The sequence below is a fragment of the Scyliorhinus torazame genome, chromosome 16 (assembly GCF_047496885.1).
Source record: "Scyliorhinus torazame isolate Kashiwa2021f chromosome 16, sScyTor2.1, whole genome shotgun sequence".
Classification (NCBI taxonomy): domain Eukaryota; kingdom Metazoa; phylum Chordata; class Chondrichthyes; order Carcharhiniformes; family Scyliorhinidae; genus Scyliorhinus; species Scyliorhinus torazame.
The window spans coordinates 127,443-153,863 of NC_092722.1; the positions used below are offsets into that span (position 1 = coordinate 127,443).

The window sequence follows — 26,421 nt, forward strand, 5'->3', positions numbered from 1 at the left end:
TTTACGCAGAGGGTAGTGGGTGCCTGGAACTCGCTACCGGAGGAGGTGGTGGAAGCAGGGACGATAGGGACATTTAAGGGGCATCTTGACAAATACATGAATAGGATGGGAATAGAAGGATACGGACCCAGGAAGTGTAGAAGATTGTAGTTTAGTCGGGCAGCATGGTCGGCACGGGCTTGGAGGGCCGAAGGGCCTGTTCCTGTGCTGTACATTTCTTTGTTCTTTGTTGTTCTTTGTTCGTTGAAGCAACTGCGCTCCGAAAGCTAGTGATTTGAAACAAACCTGTTGGACTGCAACCTGGTGTTGTCAGTAATCTGGGATAGATGCCATCTGGCCCTGGGAATTTGTCTACCGTAATGCTTTTTAACACACCTAACACTTCCTCCCTCGTAATAACGACCTGTTCTAAAGTATTTACACATCCCTCTGAGACACCACCAATCAACGTGTCCCTTTCCTTTATGAATACCGATGCAAAATACTCATTAAGGATCTCACCTACTTTCTTTGGTTCTACGCATAATTTCCCTCCTTTGTCCTCGAGCGGAGCAACTCTTTTTCTAGCTACCCTCTTGTTCTTAATATACGTATAAAATGTCTTGGGATTCTCCTTAATCCTGTCTGCCAAGGACATTTTGTGATCCCGTTTTGCCCTCCTAACTCCCTGCTTGAGCTCTTTTCTATTTTCCTTGTATTCTTCAAACGCTTCATCTGTTAGTTGCTGAGACCTCACGTATTCTTTTTGACTAGACTCGTCATCCACGGTTCCTGTATCCTGCCTTTCCTTTTTACCGGATGCCTGCCGTGCACTCCCACCAACTGCTCCTTAAAAGACTCCCACATGCCAAATGTGGATTTACCCTCAAAAAGCCTCTCCCAAACAACAGCCTCCAAATCCGGCCTAATCTGGTTGGAGTTAGCCTTCCCCCAATTTAGCACCTTAACCCTAAGACAACACTCGCCCTTTCCCATGAGTATCCGAAGGCTTACAGAATTGTGGTCACTGTTCGCCACATGTTCTCCCACTGCAACCTTTAAGACCTGGCTGGGCTCATTCCCTAGTACTAGGTCCAATATAGCCCCCTCTCTAGTCGGACTATTCACACATTGTTCCAAAAACCTACCTGGACACACTTAACAAATTCCTCACCATTGAGACCCCTAGCCCTAAGGGATTCACAGTCAATACGAGGAAAATTAAAGTCTCCCACTACAACAACCTTATTAATTCTACATCTGTCCAGAATCTGCTTACATATTTGTTCTTTAACTTCCCGTGGGCTGTTGGGAGGCGTGTAGTACACCCCCATCATAGTGACTGCCCCCTTCCTGTTTCTGAGCTCTACCCACAGTGCCTCATTACTTGATTCTTCCATGGTGTCCTCCCTCTGTACAGCTGTAATATGTTCCCTAACCGGTATTGCAACTCCCCCACCTCTTTTACCTTCCCCCAACCTCAAACAAAGAACAAAGAACAAAGAACAAAGAAATGTACAGCACAGGAACAGGCCCTTCGGCCCTCCAAGCCCGTGCCGACCATACTGCCCGACTAAACTACAATCTTCTACACTTCCTGGGTCCGTATCCTTCTATTCCCATCCTATTCATATATTTGTCAAGATGCCCCTTAAATGTCCCTATCGTCCCTGCTTCCACTACCTCCTCCGGTAGTGAGTTCCAGGCACCCACTACCCTCTGCGTAAAAAACTTGCCTCGTACATCTACTCTAAACCTTGCCCCTCTCACCTTAAACCTATGCCCCCTAGTAATTGACCCCTCTACCCTGGGGAAAAGCCTCTGACTATCCACTCTGTCTATGCCCCTCATAATTTTGTATACCTCTATCAGGTCGCCCCTCAACCTCCTTCGTTCCAGCGAGAACAGACCGAGTTTATTCAATCGCTCCTCATAGCTTATGCCCTCCATACCAGGCAACATTCTGGTAAATCTCTTCTGCACCCTCTCTAAAGCCTCCACATCCTTCTGGTAGTGTGGCGACCAGAATTGAACACTATACTCCAAGTGTGGCCTAACTAAGGTTCTATACAGCTGCAACATGACTTGCCAATTCTTATACTCAATGCCCCGGCCAATGAAGGCAAGCATGCCGTATGCCTTCTTGACTACCTTCTCCACCTGTGTTGCCCCTTTCAATGACCTGTGGACCTGTACTCCTAGATCTCTTTGACTTTCAATACTCTTGAGGGTTCTACCATTCACTGTATATTCCCTACCTGCATTAGCCCTTCCAAAATGCATTACCTCACATTTGTCCGGATTAAACTCCACCTGCCATCTCTCCGCCCAAGTCTCCAGACAATCTAAATCCTGCTGTATCCTCTGACAGTCCTCATCGCTATCCGCAATTCCACCAACCTTTGTGTCGTCTGCAAACTTACTAATCAGACCAGTTACATTTTCCTCCAAATCATTTATATATACTACAAACAGCAAAGGTCCCAACACTGATCCCTGTGGAACACCACTGGTCACAGCCCTCCAATTAGAAAAGCATCCCTCCATTGCTACCCTCTGCCTTCTATGGCCTAGCCAGTTCTGTATCCACCTTGCCAGTTCACCCCTGATCCCGTGTGACTTCACCTTTTGTACTAGTCTACCATGAGGGACCTTGTCAAAGGCCTTACTGAAGTCCATATAGACAACATCCACTGCCCTACCTGCATCAATCATCTTAGTGACCTCCTCGAAAAACTCTATCAAGTTAGTGAGACACGACCTCCCCTTCACAAAACCGTGCTGCCTCTCACTAATACGTCCATTTGCTTCCAAATGGGAGTAGATCCTGTCTCGAAGAATTCTCTCCAGTAATTTCCCTACCACTGAAGTAAGGCTCACTGGCCGGTAGTTCCCTGGATTATCCTTGCTACCCTTCTTAAACAGAGGAACAACATTGGCTATTCTCCAGTCCTCCGGGACATCCCCTGAAGACAGCGAGGATCCAAAGATTTCTGTCAAGGCCTCAGCAATTTCCTCTCCAGCCTCCTTCAGTATTCTGGGGTAGATCCCATCAGGCCTTGGGGACTTATCTACCTTAATATTTTTTAAGACACCCAACACCTCGTCTTTTTGGATCACAATGTGACCCAGGCTATCTACACCCCCTTCTCCAGACTCAACATCTACCAATTCCTGCTCTTTGGTGAATACTGATGCAAAGTATTCATTTAGTACCTCGCCCATTTCCTCTGGCTCCACACATAGATTCCCTTGCCTATCCTTCAGTGGGCCAACCCTTTCCCTGGCTACCCTCTTGCTTTTTATGTACGTGTAAAAAGCCTTGGGATTTTCCTTAACCCTATTTGCCAATGACTTTTCATGACCCCTTCTAGCCCTCCTGACTCCTTGCTTAAGTTCCTTCCTACTTTCCTTATATGCCACACAGGCTTCGTCCGTTCCCAGCCTTTTAGCCCTGACTAATGCCTCCTTTTTCTTTTTGACGAGGCCTACAATATCACTCGTCATCCAAGGTTCCCGAAAATTGCCGTATTTATCTTTCTTCCTCACAGGAACATGCCTGTCCTGTATTCCTTTCAACTGACACTTGAAAGCCTCCCACATGTCAGATGTTGATTTGCCCTCAAACATCCGCCCCCAATCTATGTTCTTCAGTTCCCGCCTAATATTGTTATAATTAGCCTTCCCCCAATTTAGCACATTCATCCTCGGACCACTCTTATCCTTGTCCACCAGTACTTTAAAACTTACTGAATTGTGGTCACTGTTACCGAAATGCTCCCCTACTGAAACATCTACCACCTGGCCGGGCTCATTCCCCAATACCAGGTCCAGTACCGCCCCTTCCCTAGTTGGACTGTTTACATATTGTTTTAAGAAGCCCTCCTGGATGCTCCTTACAAACTCCGCCCCGTCTAAGCCCCTGGCACTAAGTGAGTCCCAGTCAATATTGGGGAAGTTGAAGTCTCCCATCACCACAACCCTGTTGTTTGTACTCTTTTCCAAAATCTGTCTACCTATCTGCTCCTCTATCTCCCACTGGCTGTTGGGAGGCCTGTAGTATACCCCCAACATTGTGACTGCACCCTTCTTATTCCTGATCTCTACCCATATAGCCTCACTGCCCTCTGAGGTGTCCTCTCGCAGTATAGCTGTGATATTCTCCCGAACAAGTAGCGCAACTCCGCCTCCCCTTTTACATCCCCCTCTACCCCGCCTGAAACATCTAAATCCTGGAACGTTTAGCTGCCAATCCTGCCCTTCCCTCAACCAGGTCTCTGTAATGGCAACAACATCATAGTTCCAAGTAGTAATCCAAGCTCTAAGTTCATCTGCCTTACCCGTAATGCTCCTTGCATTAAAACATATGCACTTCAGGCCACCAGACCCGCTGTGTTCAGCAACTTCTCCCCGTCTGCTCTGCCTCAGAGCCACACTGTCCCTATTCCCTAGTTCTCCCTCAATGCTCTCACCTTCTGACCTATTGCTCCCGCGCCCACCCCCCTGCCATACTAGTTTAAACCCTCCCGTGTGACACTAGCAAACCTCGCGGCCAGGATATTTATGCCTCTCCGGTTTAGATGCAACCCGTCCATCTTATACAGGTCACACCTGCCCCGGAAGAGCTCCCAGTGGTCCAGATAACGGAAACCCTCCCTCCTACACCAGCTGTTTAGCCACGTGTTTGTCTGCTCTATCTTACTATTTCTAGCCTCACTGGCACGTGGCACAGGGAGTAATCCCGAGATCACAACCTTCGAGGTCCTGTCTTTTAACTTTCTGCCTAGCTCCCTGAACTCCTGCTGCAGGACCTCATGCCCCTTCCTGCCTATGTCGTTAGTACCAATATGTACAACGACCTCTGCCTGTTTGCCCTCCCCCTTCAGGATTCCCTCTACCCGTTCGGAGACATCCTGGACCCTGGCACCAGGGAGGCAACATACCATCCTGGAGTCTCTTTCATGTCCACAGAAGCGCCTATCTGTGCCCCTGACTATAGAGTCCCCTATTACTATTACTCTTCTGCGCTTTGACCCTCCCTTCTGAACATCAGAGCCAGCCGTGGTGCCACTGCTCTGGCTGCTGCTGTTTTCCCGATAGGCTATCCCCCCCGACAGTATCCAAAGGGGTATATCTGTTCGAGAGGGGGACAACCACAGGGGATTCCTGCACTGACTGCCTGCCCTTTCTGGTGGTCACCCATTTCTCTGCCTGCACCTTGGGTATGACCACATTTACATAACTGCGATCTATGACGCTTTCCGCCACCTGCATGCTCCTAAGTGCATCCAATTGCTGCTCCAACCGAACCATGCGGTCTGTGAGGAGCTGCAGTTGGGTGCACTTTCTGCAGATGAAGCCATCCGGGACGCTGGAAGCCTCCCGGACCTGCCACATCTCACAGTCAGAGCACAGCACCCCTCTAACTGACATTGCGTCAATTAATTAAAATTAAAATTTGTCTTTTTTTTTTTTATAAATACTTTTTTTTTTAAATTGCAAAGTTACTGTCAACTATCTGTTTCCTAGCACTAGATTTCTAATAGAAATGCGATAGCTAACTATAATACTCTCCGATCTCTGGCTTAGATATCCTCTAAATTATAATTAAGTTATTATGTTTAATTAGTTCCCAAATACTCAAATTTTTTTAAAATTTAGGTTAGAATCCCAACCAGCCACTCAGGTCACAGCTTTTCTGTGATGTCACTTCAGTTTCCCCCCGACACACACAATTTGAAAAAAGGTATAAAAGTAAAAATCACTTACTTACCTTCTGAGTGTCTGAGATGTTCTCAGGTTCTCTCGCTGACAGAGACTGCTCCTCCACCTCCGATCCTTGACCTGCACAATGCTAATAATATAATAAGATAATATGGCACTTACCTTACACCAATGGGTCTTATTATTAGGTTAGAGGAGGAGGGCGGGTGGGAGACACTACACGTGTAGTGTCTCGGGTTTCCTCTCCACCAGAATTTATTGGTTGGGGGGGGGGGGGGGGGGGGAAACTTGCCAGAGGTCGAACTTCCGGTTCCCGCCTTATATAAAAACAAATAAAACAGAAAAGAAGAACAGACACGGGACCAGGCAAGGCTTTTAAAACTCACTACTCCAAGAACTCACCTAAAACACATATATCCTGGGAATATTTAGCTGCCATTCCTGTCCCTTATTTAACCAAGTCTCCATTACCGCAACAACATCCAAGTTCCGCGCATGAATCAAGGCTCTAAGTTCATCTGTCTCTTATATGCCGTGCATTGAAGCAGATACACTCCGGACTTCCAGTCCCACTGAGTTCGACCTTCCCCCAGCTTGCCCTTCCTCTTAGCCAGCTTGGCTCTGGTACCATGCTCATCCCCAGTCTCTACACTTGCTGGCATACTGTTCTGATTCCCACCCCTCTGCCACATTAGTTTAAACCCACCTGAACCATACTACCAAACCTCCCAGCCAGGATATTGGTGCCCCTCCAGTTCAGGTGTAACCCATCCATCTCGTACAGGCCCTACCTTCCCTGGAAGACATCCCAATGATCAAAAAAACTGAAGCACCCCCTCCTGCACCAGTTCTTTAGCCACGTATTGTTCAGTAGAATTAAAAGAGTAAACAAAGAGTTAGAGACAACTGCAGTAATTAGATTTAAAGTGGAACAGCAGACTTCAGAGGTAGAGGAAACATTTGATATCATTGTTAATGGTCTGGAAATCGAGAGTTAAAACAATTATGAGTAATTTTCACAGCAGTCAAGACAAAGAAATCCTTACGGGGTTGGTGTAAAATCCTGGATTGGATTCGGTTAAAGGTGGGGTGGAAGCTTTGCTTAAAATTGTCATTGGAAAACCTAGTCTGGATTCAGAATGCAAACCGCTAAGGGAAAACATTATTGCTACGAGAGAAGATTGCAAAGCATTTTTGGGTGTGGCGTTTGTAAACTGTCATGTGACAATCATCTGAGGGATTTTGAGGAGAAAATCACAGACATTCACTGGAGTTCAGGGAGGAGTACGTCTTACCACAGTCAGCTTTGTGTTCTTAAACAAGACATTTAGTGTTAATGAGACCATTATAGCTTAACATGTACCTAGTAAGGATGTGATTGCACTGAAACAGATGCAGAGGCGTTTCACCAGGATGTTGCTGGGATGGAACATTTAAGTTATGAAGAGAGGTTGGATAGGCTTGGGTTGTTTTCGCTGGAGCAGAGAAGACTGAGGGTGACCTGATCGAGGTGGACAAGATTATGAGGGGCATAGACAGGGTGGATAGGGAGCAGCTGTTCCCCTTAGTTCAAGGTGAGGGGCAGGAGGCTTGGTGGGCAGGGGAGAAAGAGAGAGATTTTAGAAAGAACCTTTTTACCCAGAGGATAGTGACGGTCTGGAATGCACATCCGGGAAGGTGGTATAGGCGGGTTGCCTCACATCCTTTAAAAAGTACCTGGTTGAGAACTTTCTACAAATATATAAAAGTTTCTACAAATATAGAAAACAAAAAAGAGTGGCTAAGGTAAATATTGGTCCTTTAGAGGATGAGAAGGGGGATTTAATAATGGGAGATGAGGAAATGGCTGAGGAACTGAACAGGTTTTTTGGGTCGGTCTTCACAGTGGAAGACACAAATAACATGCCAGTGACTGATGGAAATGAGGCTATGACAGGTGAGGACCTTGAGAGGATTGTTATCACCAAGGAGGTAGTGATGGGTAAGCTAATGGGGCGAAAGGTAGACAGGTCTCCTGGCCCTGATGGAATGCATCCCAGAGTGCAAAAAGAGATGGCTAGGGAAATTGCAAATGCACTAGTGATAATTTACCAAAATTCACTAGACTCTGGGGTGGTTCCGGCGGATTGGAAATTAGCAAACGTGACACCACTGTTTAAAAAAGGTAGGCAGAAAGCAGGTAATTATAGGCCAGTGAGCTTAACTTCGGTAGTAGGGAAGATGCTGGAATCTATCATCAAGGAAGAAATAGCGAGGCATCTGGATGGAAATTGTCCCATTGGGCAGACGCAGCATGGGTTCATAAAGGGCAGGTCGTGCCTAACTAATTTAGTGGAATTGTTTGAGGACATTACCAGTGCGGTAGATAACGGGGAGCCAATGGATGTGGTATATCTGGATTTCCAGAAAGCCTTTGACAAGGTGCCACACAAAAGGTTGCTGCATAAGATAAAGATGCATGGCATTAAGGATAAAGTAGTAGCATGGATAGAGGATTGGTTAATTAATAGAAAGCAAAGAGTGGGGATTAATGGGTGTTTCTCTGGTTGGCAATCAGTAGCTAGTGGTGTCCCTCAGGGATCAGTGTTGGGCCCACAACTGTCCACAATTTACATAGATGATTTGGAGTTGGGGACCAAGGGCAATGTGTCCAAGTTTGCAGACGACACTAAGATAAGTGGTAAAGCAAAAAGTGCAGAGGATACGGGAAGTCTGCAGAGGGATTTGGATAGGCTAAGTGAATGGGCTAGGGTCTGGCAGATGGAATACAATGTTGACAAATGTGAGGTTATCCATTTTGGTAGGAATAACAGCAAAAGGGATTATTATTTAAATGATAAAATATTAAAACATGCTGCTGTGCAGAGAGACCTGAGTGTGCTAGGCATGAGTCGCAAAAAGTTGGTTTACAGGTGCAACAGGTGATTAAGAAGGTAAATGGAATTTTGTCCTTCATTGCTAGAGGGATGGAGTTTAAGACTAGGGAGGTTATGCTGCAATTGTACAAGGTGTTAGTGAGGCCACACCTGGAGTATTGTGTTCAGTTTTGGTCTCTTTACTTGAGAAAGGACGTACTGGCACTGGAGGGTGTGCAGAGAAGATTCACTAGGTTAATCCCAGAGCTGAAGGGGTTGGATTACGAGGAGAGGTTGAGTAGACTGGGACTGTACTCATTGGAATTTAGAAGGATGAGGGGGGATCTTATAGAAACATATAAAATTATGAAGGGAATAGATAAGATAGATGCAGGCAGGTTGTTTCCACTGGCGGGTGAAAGCAGAACTAGGGGACATAGCCTCAAAATAAGGGGAAGTAGATTTAGGACTGAGTTTAGGAGGAACTTCTTCACCCAAAGGGTTGTGGATCTATGGAATTCCTTGCCCAGTGAAGCAGTAGAGGCTCCTTCATTAAATGTTTTTAAGATAAAGATAGATAGTTTTTTTGAAGAATAAAGGGATTAAGGGTTATGGTGTTCGGGCCGGAAAGTGGAGCTGAGTCCACAAAAGATCAGCCATGATCTCATTGAATGGCGGAGCAGGCTCGAGGGGCCAGATGGCCTACTCCTGCTCCTAGTTCTTATGTTCTTATAACATTCAAGCTATGGGTCAAGTGTTGGCAAATGGGATTAGGTAGGCAGGTCAGGTGTTTTTCATGCGTCGGTGAAGACTCGATGGGCTGAAGGGTCTCTTCTGTGCTGCATTATTCTGTGATTCTGTGTAATCCCTGTTAATCTTTAAATCTGTGTGTATTTGTTAAACTAAGGGAGCGAGTAAAGGAGTATTGTATTGCAATCCAATTTTACCATGTTTAATAAATATTTTTTCTGTTTGTTGAAACTATTTTCTGTTTGTTGTTGACTCTCCATTTATATTTTAAAAAGTTACTGTCTTTTGAGCCAGGGTTCCATTCTGTGAATCTTCCCGCCCAGTTATATCAACTGGGATTGTAATAGCAGTGTGTGCCATCTATAACTTGCACTGCAGCAACTCACCAAGACTCCTTACACAGTGCCTTCCAAACCTGCAACAAGGACAGCTGATGCAAAGGAACAGCATCACCTGGATATTCCCCTTCAAGCCATACATGATCCCAACCTGGATCGCAATACCTTCACTATCACTAGGTCAAAATCCTGGAACTCCCTCCCTAACAGCACTGTAGGTGCATCGACACCACATGGACTGCAGCAGGTCAAGGAGGCAGCTCATCACCTTGTAAACTACTTTATCTTTCTAATCTGGTGTCATAAAATTTACTTTTGTTTGCTCATAAACTGTGGAAACTTGTGGCTGCATTCACTTACTTAAACTTTTGTCTCCTTTATACAAAATATCATTGGTCCCGAACCAGTTCTCAGAAGCAACAACTCAGGGACCTGGCTAAGGATCATAACAATGTGTAGCTCTTGGAATATGAATTGGAACATTTTACACTCCCATAAGAGTTGGACATTGAAGGACTGCACCACAATCAGGAACTGGACAGTAAGAATGAATGGGGTATTTTTGGTACATTGGAGATACAGACTTCATCAAATATCGACATTTGACAATAACGACAGAAGCGCAAATAGCAAAGAGAAAAAATGCTTACAAATGCAGCTCTTCAAAAGACTTCACAGAGTACAGAGGAGAATTTGGATCTCTCTGGAGTACTTCAACTTGATGCGTCGATTGAACCAGGTTACTGCGGATTAGTTTATTCAACAGAGACTGGGCAGCCTTATCCTCTACATAAATAAAAACACAGCAGTCACCACACAGAGTACAATAAAAACACAGCAGTCACCACATAGAGTACAACAAAAACACACCAGTCTCCACACAGAGTACAATAAAAACACAGCAGTCACCACATAGAGTACAACAAAAACACACCAGTCTCCACACAATCAGCAGAGTACAATTATACAGAAACAGAAAATAAGAGACGACCATTCGGTCCTTCGAGCTCGCTCTGCCATTCACTATGGTCATGGCTGATCAACTCAATAGCCGAATCCCGCTTCCTCCCCCATATTCTTTGATCCCCTTTGCCAAGTGCTATATTTAACTGCTTTTTGAAAGCATACAGGTTTTTGGCCTCAACGGATTTCTGTGGTAACGAATCCCACAGGCCGACCACTCTCTGGGTGAAGAAATATCTCATCTCTGTCCTAAATGGTCTACCCCATATCCTCAGGCCCTGCTTCTGGACACCCCCACCATCGGGAACATCCTTTCTGCATAGACCCATGGATGCTGTCTACATGGACTTCAGTAAAGCATTTGATAAGGTCCCTCATGGCAGGCTGGTGCAAAATATTAGATCACATGGGAACAGGGGTGAACGAGCTGGATGGATCCAGGTGTGGCCTGGAAAACAGAGGATAGCAGTGGAAGGGTGCTTTCCAAGTGGAGGTCTGTAACTAGTGGTGTTCCACAGGGATCAGTACTGGGACCTCTGCTCTGTGTAATGCATATAAATGACTTGGAAGAAAACATAGCGGGTCTGATTAGCAAGTTTGCGGATGATACTAAGAATGCAGGAGTTGCGGATAGTGATGAAGATTGTCAGAGAATACAACAGGATATAGGTAGGCTACAAAATTGGCAGAGAAATGGCAGATGGAATTTAACCCGGACAAATGCGAGGTGATGCATTTTGGTAGATCCAATTCAGATGGGAGCTATAAAATAAATGGCAGAACCATCAGGAGCACAGAGATCTGGGCGTGCAGGTCCACAGATCCTTAAAAGTGGCAGCACAGGTGGAAAAGAAATCATATGGCATACTTGCGTTCATAGGACGGGGCATCGAGTATAAAAGCTCAAAAATTATGTTACAGTTATATAGAACATTGTGTCCAATTCTGGTCACCACACTACCAGAAGGACGTGGAGGCTTTGGAGAGAGTACAGAAAAGGTTTACCAGGATGTTGCCTGGTATGGAGGGTATGAGCTATGAAGAGAGATTGAATAAACTAGGATGTTCTCCCTAGAGACGGAGGCTGAGGGGCGACCTGATAGAAATTATAAAATTATTAGGGGTATAGATAGGGTTTTCCCAGGGCGGAAATGACAATTACAAGCGGCACAAGTCCAAGGTGGGGGGGGAAAGGTTCAGTGGAGATGTGCGGGGCAATTTTTTTTACAGAGGGTGGTGGTGGCCTGGAATGCACGGCCCAGTGAGGTGATTGAGGCAGATACGTTAGTGACTTTTAAGACTTATCTGAATAGGCACATTAACAGACGGGGTATAAAAGGATACAAGCGGTTGGTCTAGATAGGACACTTGACTAGCGCAGGCTTGGAGTGCCGAAGGACCTGTTCCTTTGCTGTATTGTTCTTTGACCCTGTCCAGACCTGTGAGAATTTTATAGGTTTCTATGAGAACCCCCCTTTATTCTTCTGAATTCCAGTGAATACAATCCTAACCGACTCAATCTCTCCTCATATATCCATCCTGCCATCCCAGTAATCAGTCTGATAAACCTTTGCTGCACTCCCTCTAGAGAACATCCTAAATCAGACAAGGAGACAAACACTGCACACAGTACTCCAGCTGTGGCCTCACCAAGACTCTGTATAATTGCAGCAACACATCCCTGCTCCTGTACTCGAATCCTCGCGCAGTGAAGGCCAACATACCTTTGCCTTCTTTACCACCTGCTGTACCTGCATGCTTACCTTCAGAGACCTGTGTACAAGGACACCCAGGTCTCGTTGCACATTCCCCTCTCCTAATTTATGACCATTCAGATAATAGTCAGCCTTCTCATTTTTGCTACTGAAGTGGATAACCTCGGGCAGAATTCTCCGCCCCCCCCCGGCCGGGTGGGAGAATCGCCGGGGGGCCGGCGTGAATCCAGTCACCGCTGTCCTCCAAATTCTCCGGCCCCCCAAAAATTGGCCCGGCATGAATTGCGGCGCCCGCCTCGGAGAATATGTATTGTGAATAGCTGGGGTCCCAGCACCGACCCCTGCGGTACCCAACTAGTCACTGCCTGACATTTGGAAGAAGGCCCGTTAATTCCTATTCTTAGTTTCCTGTCTGCTAACCAATTTTCCATCCAAAAGAGAAAATGCTGGAAAATTTCAGCAAGTCAAAGCTTTGACAAAGGGTCACCTGGACTCGAAATGTTAGCTCTTTTCTCTCCCTACAGATGTTGCCAGACCTGCTGAGATTTTCCAGCATTTTCTTTTTTGGTTTCAGATTCCAGCATCCGCAGTAATTTGCTTTCATCCAGTTTTCCATCCATCTCAATACACTATCCCTACTAAAGTAGTTAATCCTGCGAAAAACAAATGGAAAGTTTTAATCCAATTTTGTAAACATTATTTAGATAGTAAGCAGTCTTAACAAAGAAAAGTACAGCAGAGGAACAGGCCCTTCGGCCCTCCAAGCCCGTGCCGACCATGCTGCCCGATTAAATTAAAATCTTCTACACTTCCTGGGTCCGTATCCCTCCATTCCAATCCTAGTCATGTAATTGTCAAGATGCCCCTTAAATGTCACTATCGTTCCTGCTTCCACCACCTCCTCCGGCAGCGAGATCCAGGCACCCACTATACCCTCTGTGTAAAAAAACTTGCCTCGTACATCTCATCTAAACCTTGCCCCTCGCACCTTAAACCTATGCCCCCGAGTAATTGATCCCTCTACCCTGGGGAAAAGTCTCTGACTATCCAACATCAGGTTAAAGTCTAACAAGTTTGTTTCGAATCACTAGCTTTCGGAGCACTGCTCCTCCCTCAGGTGAATGAAGGGGTGGGTTCCAGAAACATGACAAAGTCAATAATGCAAGACGATACTTTGAATGAGAGTCTTTGCAGGTAATTAAGTCTTTGCCGGTCTAGACGGAGCAACTGGAGAGAGGGATAATCACAGGTTAAAGAGGTGTGAATTGTCTCAAGCCAGGACAGTTGGTAGGACTTTGCAAGCCCAGACCAGATAGTGGGGGGTGAATGTAATGCGACATGAATCCAAGGTCCAGGTTGAGGCCGTACTCATGTGTGCGGAACTTGGCTATAGGTTTCTGCTCGGAGATTCTGCGTTGTCGCTCGTCCTGACGGCTGCCTTGGAGAACGCTTACCCGAAGAACAGAGGCTGAATGCCCTTGACTGCTGAAGTGTTTCCCGGCTGGAAGGGAACATTACTGCCTGGCAATTGTCGTGCAATATCCATTCAACCATTGTTGCAGCGTCTGCATGGTCTCGTCAATGCACCATGCTTCGGGACATCCTTTCCTGCAGTGTATGAGGTAGACACCTCTTCATTCGCCTGAGGAAGGAACTGTGCTCCGGAGGCTAGTGATTCAAAACAAACCTGTTGGACTTTAACCTGGTGTTATAAGACTTCTTACTGTGCTCACCCCAGTCAAACGCCGGCATCTCCACATCAAGTATTTAAATACTAACAGCATGTGGCAAATATCTCTAGTGTTCCAGTAATGACTTTTTTAAATGATTGCTCTTTTGATGTGAGCATCAGCAGGCCAACAATTATTACTCATCCCTAATTATCCTCGTGTAGGTGATGGTTAAGACACCTGTAATTGATTGGTTTGCTCGGCCATTTCGGGGGCAGTTAAGAGTCAACCATATTGATGTGGGTCTGGAGTCACACACAGGCCAGAACGAATAAAGACAATAGATTTCCGCCACAAAAGAATATTATTTAATCTGATTAATTTTTACAATAATCTGGCAGCTTTATAATTATTACTAGAGACTAGCATTTTAATACAGATTTATTAATTAATTTAATTTAAATTCCCCAAGTTGCTATGGTGGGATTTCAACCCACATCTTTGAAGCATCAATTCAGCTTCTGAATTACTCATCCAATATTACCAATTTGCAAAAGGTTTAGAATGATTCAACATACCAACCAGGAACAGATGAAGGGTATGTGGCACCTGGAGCCTGCTGTACCATTTGTAAGATCATTGAGAATCGGATTGCGGCCTCTTCCTTTCCTGTCTACCCGTTATATCTTTTAACTCTCCTGTCAATCTAGAATCTAACGCTATCTTAAAAATAGCACACTGAAACATTGAAAATAGGAGAAGTAGGTTGTTCAGCCGTTCCAGCCTGCTCTGCCATTCAGTACACATAGATACATATATAGAAGGTAGGAGCAGGCGGTCTTTTGGCCCTTCGAGCCTGCTCTGCCATTCATCACGGTCATGGCGGATCATCCAACTCAATAGCCTAATCCTGCTTTCTCCCCATAGCCTTTGATCCCATTCTCCCCAAGTGCTGTATCCAGCCGCCTCTTGAATATATTGAAAGTTTTAGCATCAACTACTTCCTGTGGTAATGAATTCCACAGGCTCATCACTCTTTGGTTGAAGAAATGTCACCTCACCTCTGTCCGAAATGGTTTAACCTGAATCCTCAGACTTTGACCCCTGGTTCTGAGCACACCCATCATTGGTAACATCTTCCCTACATCTACCCTGTCTAGTCCTGTTAGAATTTTATAAGTCTCTATGAGATCCCCCCCTCATTCTTCTGAACTCCAGCGAGAACAATCCCAACCTAGTCAATCTCTCCTCACATGACAGTCCCGCCAACCCTGGAATCAGTCTGGTAAACCTTCGCTGCACTCCCTCGAGAGCAAGAACATCCTTCCTCAGAGGAGACCGAAAATGCACACAATATCCCAGGTGTGGCCTCACCAAGGCCCTGTACAATTGCAGCAACACATCCCTGCTTCTATACTCAAAACCTCTCGCAATGAAGGCCAACATACCATTAGCCTTCTTTACCGCCTGCTGCACCTGCATGCTTACCTTCAGCGAATGATGCACAAGGACACCCAGGTCCCGCTGCACACTCCCCTCTCCCAATTTACAACCATTCAAGTAGTAATCTGCCTTCCTGTTTTTGCTTCCACAGTGAATAACCTCACACTTATCCAAATTATACTGCATCTGCCATTGATTTGCCCACTCACCCAACCTGTCCAGATCTTGCTGTAGGATCCCTGCACCTCGTCACAATTCACCCTCTCACCTAACTTGGTATCATCTGCAAACTTTGAGATGTTACATTTTGCTCCCTCATCCAAATCATTAATATATATTGTGAATAGCTGGGGTCCCAGCACCGATCCCTGTGGTACCCCACTAGTTACTGCCTGCCAATTTGAAAAGGACCCATTAATCCCTACTCTTTTCCTCTCTGCCAACCACTTTTCTATCCACCTCAATACATTTCCCCCAATCCCATGCGCTTTAATTTTGCACAATAATCTCTTATGCGGGACTTTTGTCAAACGCCTTCTGAAAGTTCAAATATACCACATCAGCTGGTCCCCCCTTCCAACAGATTTGTCAAGCATGATTTTCCCTTCATAGGTCCATGCTGACTCTGACTGATCCTGCCACTGCTTTCTAAATTTTCCACTATGAAGTCCTTGATAATAGATTCAAGCATTTTCCCCACTACCGATGTTAGGCTTACAGGTCTATAATTTCCTGCTTTCTCTCTACCTCCTTGTTTGAATATCAGAGTGACGTGAGCTACCCTCCAATCTGCAGGGACAGTTCCAGAGTCTATAGAATTCCGGAAGATGACCACCAATGCATCCACTATTTCCAGAGTCACCTCCTTAAGCTCTCTGGGATGCAGATTCTCAGTCCCTGGGGATTTATCCGCCTTCAATCCCATCAATTTTCCCAGCACCATTTCTCTACTAATGCTGATCTCTCTCAGTTCTTCCCTCTCACTAAACCTTTCATTCTCCAACATTTCTGGGATCTGATTTGTGTCCTCATTTGTGACGACCGAATCAAAGTATGTATTCAATTGCTCAGCCATTTCTGTCCCTTATTCTGCATTCCCCTGTTTCTGTCTGTAGGGGGCCTGCATTTCTCTTTGCCAATCTCTTTCTCTTCACAAATCTGTAGGAACTCTTCGTGTCAGTCTTTATGTTCCCTGCAAGCTTCCTTTCGTACTGTACCTTCCCCTTCTTAATCAATCCCTTTGTCCTTCTTTGCTGAATTCTAAACTGCTCCCAATCCTCAGACCTATCATTTTGCTTGGCCAATCTGTATGCTTTTTCCTTGGATCGGATACTATTTCTAATTTCTTTTGTAACCGTTTCAAAATATTAAATCCTGTACAAACTGAATAAATTATTTGTGAATTGTGTTTTAAGGAAATCAAGGTATCCTTTATACAATGTACAAGTATATTGTATTGTTTACAATGGCCCAGGTTTTGCGACAGCGAGAACTGAAGTCAGCATTATTACGGTGGAGACCAGGTTCTTGGCATTCACAGAATATTTGCAATGAGCACCCAGAAATGTTTTGGCAATACATTAAGAGTAAGAAGATAACTAAAGAAACATTTTGGAGGTGGAGAATGTCAGTATGGTTCTTAATGAATATTTTATGTCTGTCTTCACAAAGAGGGTGATAATGCAGACATTATAGTTGAGGAGTATAAAGTATTGGATGCGATAAATTTAGGCAGAGAGCAAGTATTGATTAATCCATTCCTTTCTAAGTGACAGTGAAAGTACATAAATCACTCGGCCACATGAAATGTACCCTGGGCTGCTAAAAGGAGACAGAGAGGAAGTAGCCGAGGGTCTAGCCTCACTGAATGCCGATGATGCGCAGGAGGATTGGAGGTTTGCTCATTGTGTACCTTTGTTTAAAAATTGAGCAAGGGATTGATAGAATAATTACAGGCCTAATCAGAGTGGGCAAATAATTGGAATCAACTCTGAGGGGCAGGATAAACTGTCACTTAGAAAGGAATGGATTTGAGTGGCAAACTACAGGGGGAGACGGTGGTTTTGGTAAACGTATATGCCCCGAACTGGGATGATGCCAATTTTATGAGGCGGATGCCAGGACGCATCCCGGACCTAGAGATGGGAAAGCTGATAATGGGGGGAGATTTTAATACGGTGTTGGAACCAGGGCTGGATTGGTCGAAGTCCAGGACTGGAAGGAGGCCGGCAGCAGCCAAGGTACTTAAAGATTTTATGGAGCAGATGGGAGGTGTAGACCCGTGGAGATTTAGCAGACCTAGGAGTAAGGAGTTCTTGTTTTTCTCCTATGTCCATAAAGTCTACTCGCGAATAGACTTTTTTGTGCTGGGAAGGGCGTTGATCCCGAAGGTGAGGGGAACGGAGTATACGGCTATAGCCATTTCGGATCACGCTCCACACTGGGTAGACTTGGAGATAGGGGAGGAAACAGGAGGGCGCCCACCCTGGAGAATGGACATGGGATAATGGCAGATGAGGGGGTGTGTCTAAGGGTGAGGGGGTGCATTGAAAAGTACTTGGAACTCAATGATAATGGGGAGGTCCAGGTGGGAGTGGTCTGGGAGGCGTTGAAGGCGGTGGTTAGAGGGGAGCTGATGTCAATAAGGGCACATAAAGGGAAGCAGGAGAGTAAGGAATGGGAGCGGTTGCTGCAAGAACGTTTGAGGGTGGACAGACAATATGCGGAAGCACCGGAGGAGGGACTGTACAGGGAAAGGCAAAGGCTACATGTAGAATTTGACTTGCTGACTACGGGCACTGCAGAGGCACAATGGAGAAAGGCACAGGGTGTACAGTACGAATATGGGGAGAAGGCGAGCAGGTTGCTGGCACACCAATTGAGGAAAAGGGGAGCAGCGAGGGAAATAGGGGGAGTGAGGGATGAGGAAGGAGAGATGGAGCGGGGAGCGGAGAGAGTGAATGGAGTGTTCAAGACATTTTATAAAAAATTATATGAAGCTCAACCCCCGGATGGGAGGGAGAGAATGATGGGCTTCTTGGATCGGCTGGAATTTCCCAAGGTGGAAGAGCAGGAAAGGGTGGGACTGGGAGCACAGATCGAGGTAGAAGAAGTGGTGAAAGGAATTAGGAGCATGCAGGCGGGAAAGACCCCGGGACCGGATGGATTCCCAGTCGAATTCTATAGAAAATATGTGGACTTGCTCGCCCCGGTATTGACGAGGACCTTTAATGAGGCAAAGGAAAGGGGACAACTGCCCCCGACTATGTCTGAAGCAACGATATCGCTTCTCTTAAAGAAGGAAAAGGACCCGCTACAATGCGGGTCCTATAGACCTATTTCCCTCCTAAATGTAGATGCCAAGATCCTGGCCAAGGTAATGGCAATGAGAATAGAGGAATGTGTCCCGGGGGTGGTCCACGAGGACCAAACTGGGTTTGTGAAGGGGAGACAGCAGAACACGAATATACGGAGGCTGTTAGGGGTAATGATGATGCCCCCACCAGAGGGGGAAACGGAGATAGTAGTGGCGATGGATGCCGAGAAAGCATTTGATAGAGTGGAGTGGGATTATTTGTGGGAGGTGTTGAGGAGATTTGGTTTTGGAGAGGGGTATGTTAGATGGGTGCAGCTGTTGTATAGGGCCCTGATGGCAAGCGTGGTCACGAATGGACGGGGATCTGCATATTTTCGGCTCCATAGAGGGACAAGGCAGGGATGCCCTCTGTCCCCATTATTGTTTGCACTGGCGATTGAGCCCCTGGCGTTAGCGTTGAGGGGTTCCAAGAAGTGGAGGGGAGTACTTAGAGGAGGAGAAGAACACCGGGTATCTTTGTATGCGGACGATTTGCTACTATACGTGGCAGACCCGGCGGAGGGGATGCCAGAAATAATGCGGATACTTGGGGAGTTTGGGGATTTTTCAGGGTATAAATTGAACATGGGGAAAAGTGAGTTGTTTGTGGTGCATCCAGGGGAGCAGAGTAGAGAAATAGAGGACCTACCGTTGAGGAAGGTAACAAGGGACTTTTGTTACCTGGGGATCCAGATAGCCAAGAATTGGGGCAAATTGCATAGGTTAAATTTAACGCGGTTGGTGGAACAAATGGAGGAGGATTTCAAGAGATGGGATATGGTATCCCTGTCACTGGCAGGGAGGGTGCAGGCGGTTAAGATGGTGGTCCTCCCTAGATTCCTCTTTGTGTTTCAGTGCCTCCCGGTGGTGATCACGAAGGCTTTTTTTTTAATAAAAGGATTGAAAAGAGCATCATGGGTTTTGTGTGGGCCGGGAAGACCCCGAGAGTGAGGAAGGGATTCTTACAGCGTAGCACGGATAGGGGGGGGGCTGGCACTACCGAGCCTAAGTGAGTATTATTGGGCCGCTAATATTTCAATGGTGAGTAAGTGGATGGGAGAGGAGGAGGGAGCGGCGTGGAAGAGATTAGAGAGAGCGTCCTGTAGGGGGACTAGCCTACAGGCTATGGTGACAAACAAAGAACAAAGAAATGTACAGCACAGGAACAGGCCCTTCGGCCCTCCAAGCCCGTGCCGACCATGCTGCCCGACTAAACTACAATCTTCTACACTTCCTGGGTCCGTATCCTTCTATCCCCATCCTATTCATATATTTGTCAAGATGCCCCTTAAATGTCCCTATCGTCCCTGCTTCCACTACCTCCTCCGGTAGCGAGTTCCAGGCACCCACTACCCTCTGCGTAAAAAACTTGCCTCGTACATCTACTCTAAACCTTGCCCCTCTCACCTTAAACCTATGCCCCCGAGTAATTGACCCCTCTACCCTGGGGAAAAGCCTCTGACTATCCACTCTGTCTATGCCCCTCATAATTTTGTATACCTCTATCAGGTCTCCCCTCAGCCTCCTTCGTTCCAGTGAGAACAAACCGAGTTTATTCAATCGCTCCTCATAGCTAATGCCCTCCATACCAGGCAACATTCTGGTAAATCTCTTCTGCACCCTCTCTAAAGCCTCCACATCCTTCTGGTAGTGTGGCGACCAGAATTGAACACTATACTCCAAGTGTGGCCTAACTCAGGTTCTATACAGCTGCAACATGACTTGCCAATTCTTATACTCAATGCCCCGGCCAATGAAGGCAAGCATGCCGTATGCCTTCTTGACTACCTTCTCCACCTGTGTTGCCCCTTTCAATGACCTGTGGACCTGTACTCCTAGATCTCTTTGACTTTCAATACTCTTGAGGGTTCTACCATTCACTGTATATTCCCTACCTGCATTAGACCTTCCAAAATGCATTACCTCACATTTGTCCGGATTAAACTCCATCTGCCATCTCTCCGCCCAAGTCTCCAGACAATCTAAATCCTGCTGTATCCTCCGACAGTCCTCATCGCTATCCGCAATTCCACCAACCTTTGTGTCGTCTGCAAACTTACTAATCAGACCAGTTACATTTTCCTCCAAATCATTTATATATACTACAAAGAGCAAAGGTCCCAGCACTGATCCCTGTGGAACACCACTGGTCACAGCCCTCCAATTAGAAAAGCATCCCTCCATTGCTACTCTCTGCCTTCTATGGCCTAGCCAGTTCTGTATCCACCTTGCCAGCTCACCCCTGATCCCGTGTGACTTCACCTTTTGTACTAGTCTACCATGAGGGACCTTGTCAAAGGCCTTACTGAAGTCCATATAGACAACATCTACTGCCCTACCTGCATCAATCATCTTAGTGACCTCCTCGAAAAACTCTATCAAGTTAGTGAGACACAACCTCCCCTTCACAAAACCGTGCTGCCTTTTACTAATACGTCCATTTGCTTCCAAATGGGAGTAGATCCTGTCTCGAAGAATTCTCTCCAGTAATTTCCCTACCACTGAAGTAAGGCTCACCGGTCTGTAGTTCCCGGGATTATCCTTGCTACCCTTCTTAAACAGAGGAACAACATTGGCTATTCTCCAGTCCTCCGGGACATCCCCTGAAGACAGCGAGGATCCGAAGATTTCTGTCAAGGCCTCAGCAATTTCCTCTCCAGCCTCCTTCAGTATTCTGGGGTAGATCCCATCAGGCCCTGGGGACTTATCTACCTAATATTTTTTAAGACACCCAACACCTCGTCTTTTTGGATCACAATGTGACCCAGGCTATCTACACCCCCTTCTCCAGGCTCAACATCTACCAATTCTTTCTCTTTGGTGAATACTGATGCAAAGTATTCATTTAGTACCTCGCCCATTTCCTCTGGCTCCACACATAGATTCCCTTGCCTATCCTTCAGTGGGCCAACCCTTTCCCTGGCTACCCTCTTGCTTTTTATGTACGTGTAAAAAGCCTTGGGATTTTCCTTAACCCTATTTGCCAATGACTTTTCGTGACCCCTTCTAGCCCTCCTGACTCCTTGCTTAAGTTCCTTCCTACTTTCCTTATATTCCACGCAGGCTTTGTCTGTTCCCAGCCTTTTAGCCCTGACAAATGCCTCCTTTTTCTTTTTGACGAGGCTTACAATATATCTCGTCATCCAAGGTTCCCGAAAATTGCCGTATTTATCTTTCTTCCTCACAGGAACATGCCGGTCCTGTATTCCTTTCAACTGACACTTGAAAGCCTCCCACATGTCAGATGTTGATTTGCCCTCAAACATCCGCCCCCAATCTATGTTCTTCAGTTCCCGCCTAATATTGTTATAATTAGTTTCCCCCCAATTTAGCACATTCATCCTCGGACCACTCTTATCCTTGTCCACCAGTACTTTAAAACTTACTGAATTGTGGTCACTGTTACCGAAATGCTCCCCTACTGAAACATCTACCACCTGGCCGGGCTCATTCCCCAATACCAGGTCCAGTACCGCCCCTTCCCTAGTTGGACTGTCTACATATTGTTTTAAGAAGCCCTCCTGGATGCTCCTTACAAACTCCGCCCCGTCTAAGCCCCTGGCACTAAGTGAGTCCCAGTCAATATTGGGGAAGTTGAAGTCTCCCATCACCACAACCCTGTTGTTTGTACTCTTTTCCAAAATCTGTCTACCTATCTGCTCCTCTATCTCCCGCTGGCTGTTGGGAGGCCTGTAGTATACCCCCAACATTGTGACTGCACCCTTCTTATTCCTGATCTCTACCCATATAGCCTCACTGCCCTCTGAGGTGTCCTCTCGCAGTACAGCTGTGATATTCTCCCGAACAAGTAGCGCAACTCCGCCTCCCCTTTTACATCCCCCTCTATCCCGCCTGAAAAATCTAAATCCTGGAACGTTTAGCTGCCAATCCTGCCCTTCCCTCAACCAGGTCTCTGTAATGGCAACAACATCATAGTTCCAAGTACTAATCCAAGCTCTAAGTTCATCTGCCTTACCTGTAATGTACCTTGCATTAAAACATATGCACTTCAGGCCACCAGACCCGCTGTGTTCAGCAACTTCTCCCCGTCTGCTCTGCCTCAGAGCCACACTGTCCCTATTCCCTAGTTCTCCCTCAATGCTCTCACCTTCTGACCTATTGCTCCCGTGCCCACCCCCTTGCCATACTAGTTTAAACCCTCCCATGTGACAGCCCCATTGCCGTTCTCACCGAGGAACTACACCACAAGCCCGGTGGTGGTGGCTACATTGAAGATTTGGGGACAGTGGAGACGGCATAGGGGAAAGACTGGAGCCTTGGGGGGTCCCCGATAAGAAACAACCATAGGTTTGCCCCGGGGGGAATGGATGGGGGATATGGAATGTGGCAAAGAGCAGGAATAACGCAACTGAAAGATCTGTTTGTGGATGGGAAATTCGCGAGTCTGGGAGCGCTGACCGAGAAATATGGGTTGCCCCAAGGGAATGCACTCAGGTATATGCAACTGAGGGCTTTTGCGAGGCAACAGGTGAGGGAATTCCCGCAGCTCCCGACACAAGAGGTGCAGGACAGAGTGATCTCAAAGACATGGGTGGGGGATGGTAAGGTGTCAGATATATATAGGGAAATGAGGGACGAAGGGGAGACTATGGTAGATGAACTAAAAGGGAAATGGGAAGAAGAGCTGGGGGAGGAGATCGAGGAGGGGCTGTGGGCAGATGCCCTAAGCAGGGTAAACTCGTCGTCCTCGTGTGCCAGGCTAAGCCTGATTCAGTTTAAGGTATTACACAGGGCGCATATGACTGGAGCACGGCTCAGTAAATTTTTTGGGGTGGAGGATAGGTGTCCGAGGTGCTCGAGAAGCCCAGCGAATCATACCCATATGTTTTGGTCATGCCCGGCACTACAGGGGTTCTGGGTGGGGGTGACAAAGGTGCTTTCAAAAGTAGTGGGGGTCCGGGCCGAACCAAGCTGGGGGTTGGCTATATTTGGGGTTGCACAAGAGCCAGGAGTGCAGGAGGCGAGAGAGGGGTGGAGACCTGGATAAATGACATGGCGGGGTATATAAAGCTAGAGCGGATTAAGTTCGTCCTAAGGGGGTCGGCTCAAGGGTTCACCAGGCGGTGGCAACCGTTCGTCGAATACCTCGCAGAAAGATAGACGGAATGGAAAAAAGGCAGCAGCAGCAGCCCAGGATCGGGGGGGGGGGGTGGAGGAGGAACCAGAAGGACTCTCAGGGTTGTTAATATATACTGTATAATATGTATAGGTCGTTGCGACAGATAATTATATATTGGACTGTTAAATTATATTTTTGGAGAGTGTTACTTGTGATAAGGCAGTTGCCAATTAGGGTTAGTTTTCATTTTTATTATTTATTATTTATTCATTTTTTGTTTATAAAATAGGTCATTGTCATTTGTGTTGTTATAATATTGTGTAAAGGATGCACAATGTACTGTGTTGGTTGACCAAAAATTTTCAATAAAATATTTATTAAAAAAAAGAAAGGAATGGATTAATCAAGGACAGTCAGCATGGACTTGTTAAAAGAAAGTCACGTTTGACTAATTTGATTTTGTTTTTGCGGAAGTAAGAAGAGTGGATGTGAAGGGTCTATTTACTTTAGCAGAGAGGTCAGTGACTAGGGGATATAGATTTAAAGTGATTGGTAGGAAGATTAGAGGACAGATGAAGAAAAGCATTTTCACCCAGAGGGTGGTTGGGGTCTGGAACTCATTGCCTGAAAGGGTAAGAGTCAGAAACCCTCAACTATTTTAAAAGGAGTCTGGATATGCACATCAAGTGCCGTAGCCTGCAGGGCTATGGACCAAATGTGAGACTCATTTTTCTGCCAGACCAGACATGATGGTTCAAGTGGCCTCTTTCTGGACCATAAACATTCTGATTCTAAGGAAATAAAAATAGATCATATATGACTCGGTAATGCCAAAAAGTACTTTCAAGGGGGAGTGGAAGGCCAAAACCAAATTAAATAAGAAAAATGTTACAAGAAATTTAGCAAACGTGAACCCGATATAACAACTTTCTTTTCAGTGTGCGAGGAGGAGGAAGATATTCAGCCCCCTTAAATGTTCTCCCATTTAATAAAATCTTGGCTAATCTGGGAGTAACCTCAAATCTGCATCCTGCTTACCCCTGATAATCTATCACCGCCGCCTTGCTTACCAAGAATCTTTCCACGTCTGCATTCACATCTTTCCTTAAGGTGACCAATATTGAATACAATATTCCAGATGTGGTTTCACTAGTGCTCTGTACAACTGAAGCAAAACCTCCCTACCTTTGTATCACTTCCCCTCACAATAAACAAAACCATTCCATTAACTTTCCCAATTACTTGCTGAACCTGCATACTAGTTTTTTGTGATACATGCACGAGGACACCCAGGTCCCTCTGTACTGGAGCTCTGCAATCTCTCACCATTTAGATGATATGCTTTTTTTATTACTCCTGCCAAAAAGACAATTTCACATTTTCCCATATCGTGCTCCGTTTGCTGGATCGTTACCCATTCACATAACCTATTGATATATTTTTGTAGCCTCTTTATGTCCCCTTTGCAATTTAATACCAAAAACAACAAGAAATGTGAAGGGAAAAAAGCCTGAATGGAACCAATAGCCCTGGCTGTAAGGCAAAAGGCGCACTGTGACCCCCAGGTACTAGTTATTACACAAAAACTCTACCTGGCAATGAGTTCAAAGTGTGTGTCCCAGTCATGTGTGCAGAGTTGAGTACTGCTCAACTAACATCAAGTTCACAAAATATACTTTTGCACATAATTTTGCTTTAAAATTTATGTCAAACTATACCTTTATCGTCATCATCTTGTTTGACTTCCAGATTATCGCCACTTTTGTCAAGTTTAGCAGTTTTATCAGATTTATCGGTTTTGTCCAGTTTTTCAGATTGATCTTGCTTTACTATTTCTGAAAGAGAATGAATTAGTAAAATAAAGAAAAGCTTTCAAATTGACTGTACATGCTCTGTTCATGATGATTCAGACAACCCTATTAAACTGAGGTGGAAAGCTAAATTTTCAAGAACAAATTGACACGTTGGAAACCATCGGTAATACTGGATTGATACGGTCACCTCTATTTCTCTGCTCCTCTAACGCACCCCAACCAGTCTCCTACTCACTTAGTTATCAAACCTGCCGACAACGGTGGTGCTGTTGTTGTCTGGTATTCTGACCTTTACATTTCGGAGGCTGAGCACCAACTCTCAGACACTTACTCCTACCTTCCCCAGGACAACGGCCCCGTCTTCGAACATAAGAACAAGAAGCAGGAGTAGGCCATCTGGCTCCTCGAGCCTGCTCCACTATTCAAGAAGATCATGACTGGTCTTTTTGTGGACTCAGCTCCACTTACCCACCTGCTCACCCAATTATCCCCACTCTTTGCTTTGTCAGTTAACCAGTCCTCCATCTTTGCTAATAATTACCCATAATGCCATGTGCCTTTATCTTATGCCAGCAAGCCATTGTTTCCTGGTCTGTCACTGACCGCATGACCTCTAGAGATCTTACATCCACAGCCTCCAACCTCAATCCCCCAACCCCGCACAGCCCACTTCTACCTCCTCCCCAAAATCCACAACACAGAACATAAGACATAGGAGCAGAATTAGGCCACTTG

General features: G+C 45.9%; 1 protein-coding gene across 2 annotated transcripts in view; it reads right to left on the bottom strand.

The window, feature by feature from the left end:
- The window catches only part of LOC140392506 (ATP-dependent RNA helicase DDX19A), a 105,216-nt gene that overhangs the window by 64,091 nt on the left and 14,704 nt on the right, over window positions 1-26,421 (bottom strand). Inside the window, exons 3-4 of one of the 2 annotated variants that reach the window (XM_072477740.1) lie at window positions 25,591-25,707; window positions 10,297-10,432 (exon numbers count right to left, since the gene is read on the bottom strand). In XM_072477740.1, coding sequence (XP_072333841.1) covers window positions 10,297-10,432; window positions 25,591-25,707 — 253 coding nt within the window. Of the gene's footprint in view, window positions 1-5,752; window positions 5,815-10,296; window positions 10,433-25,590; window positions 25,708-26,421 lie in introns of those variants that run through there. The other variant, XM_072477741.1, reaches the window with a different exon arrangement.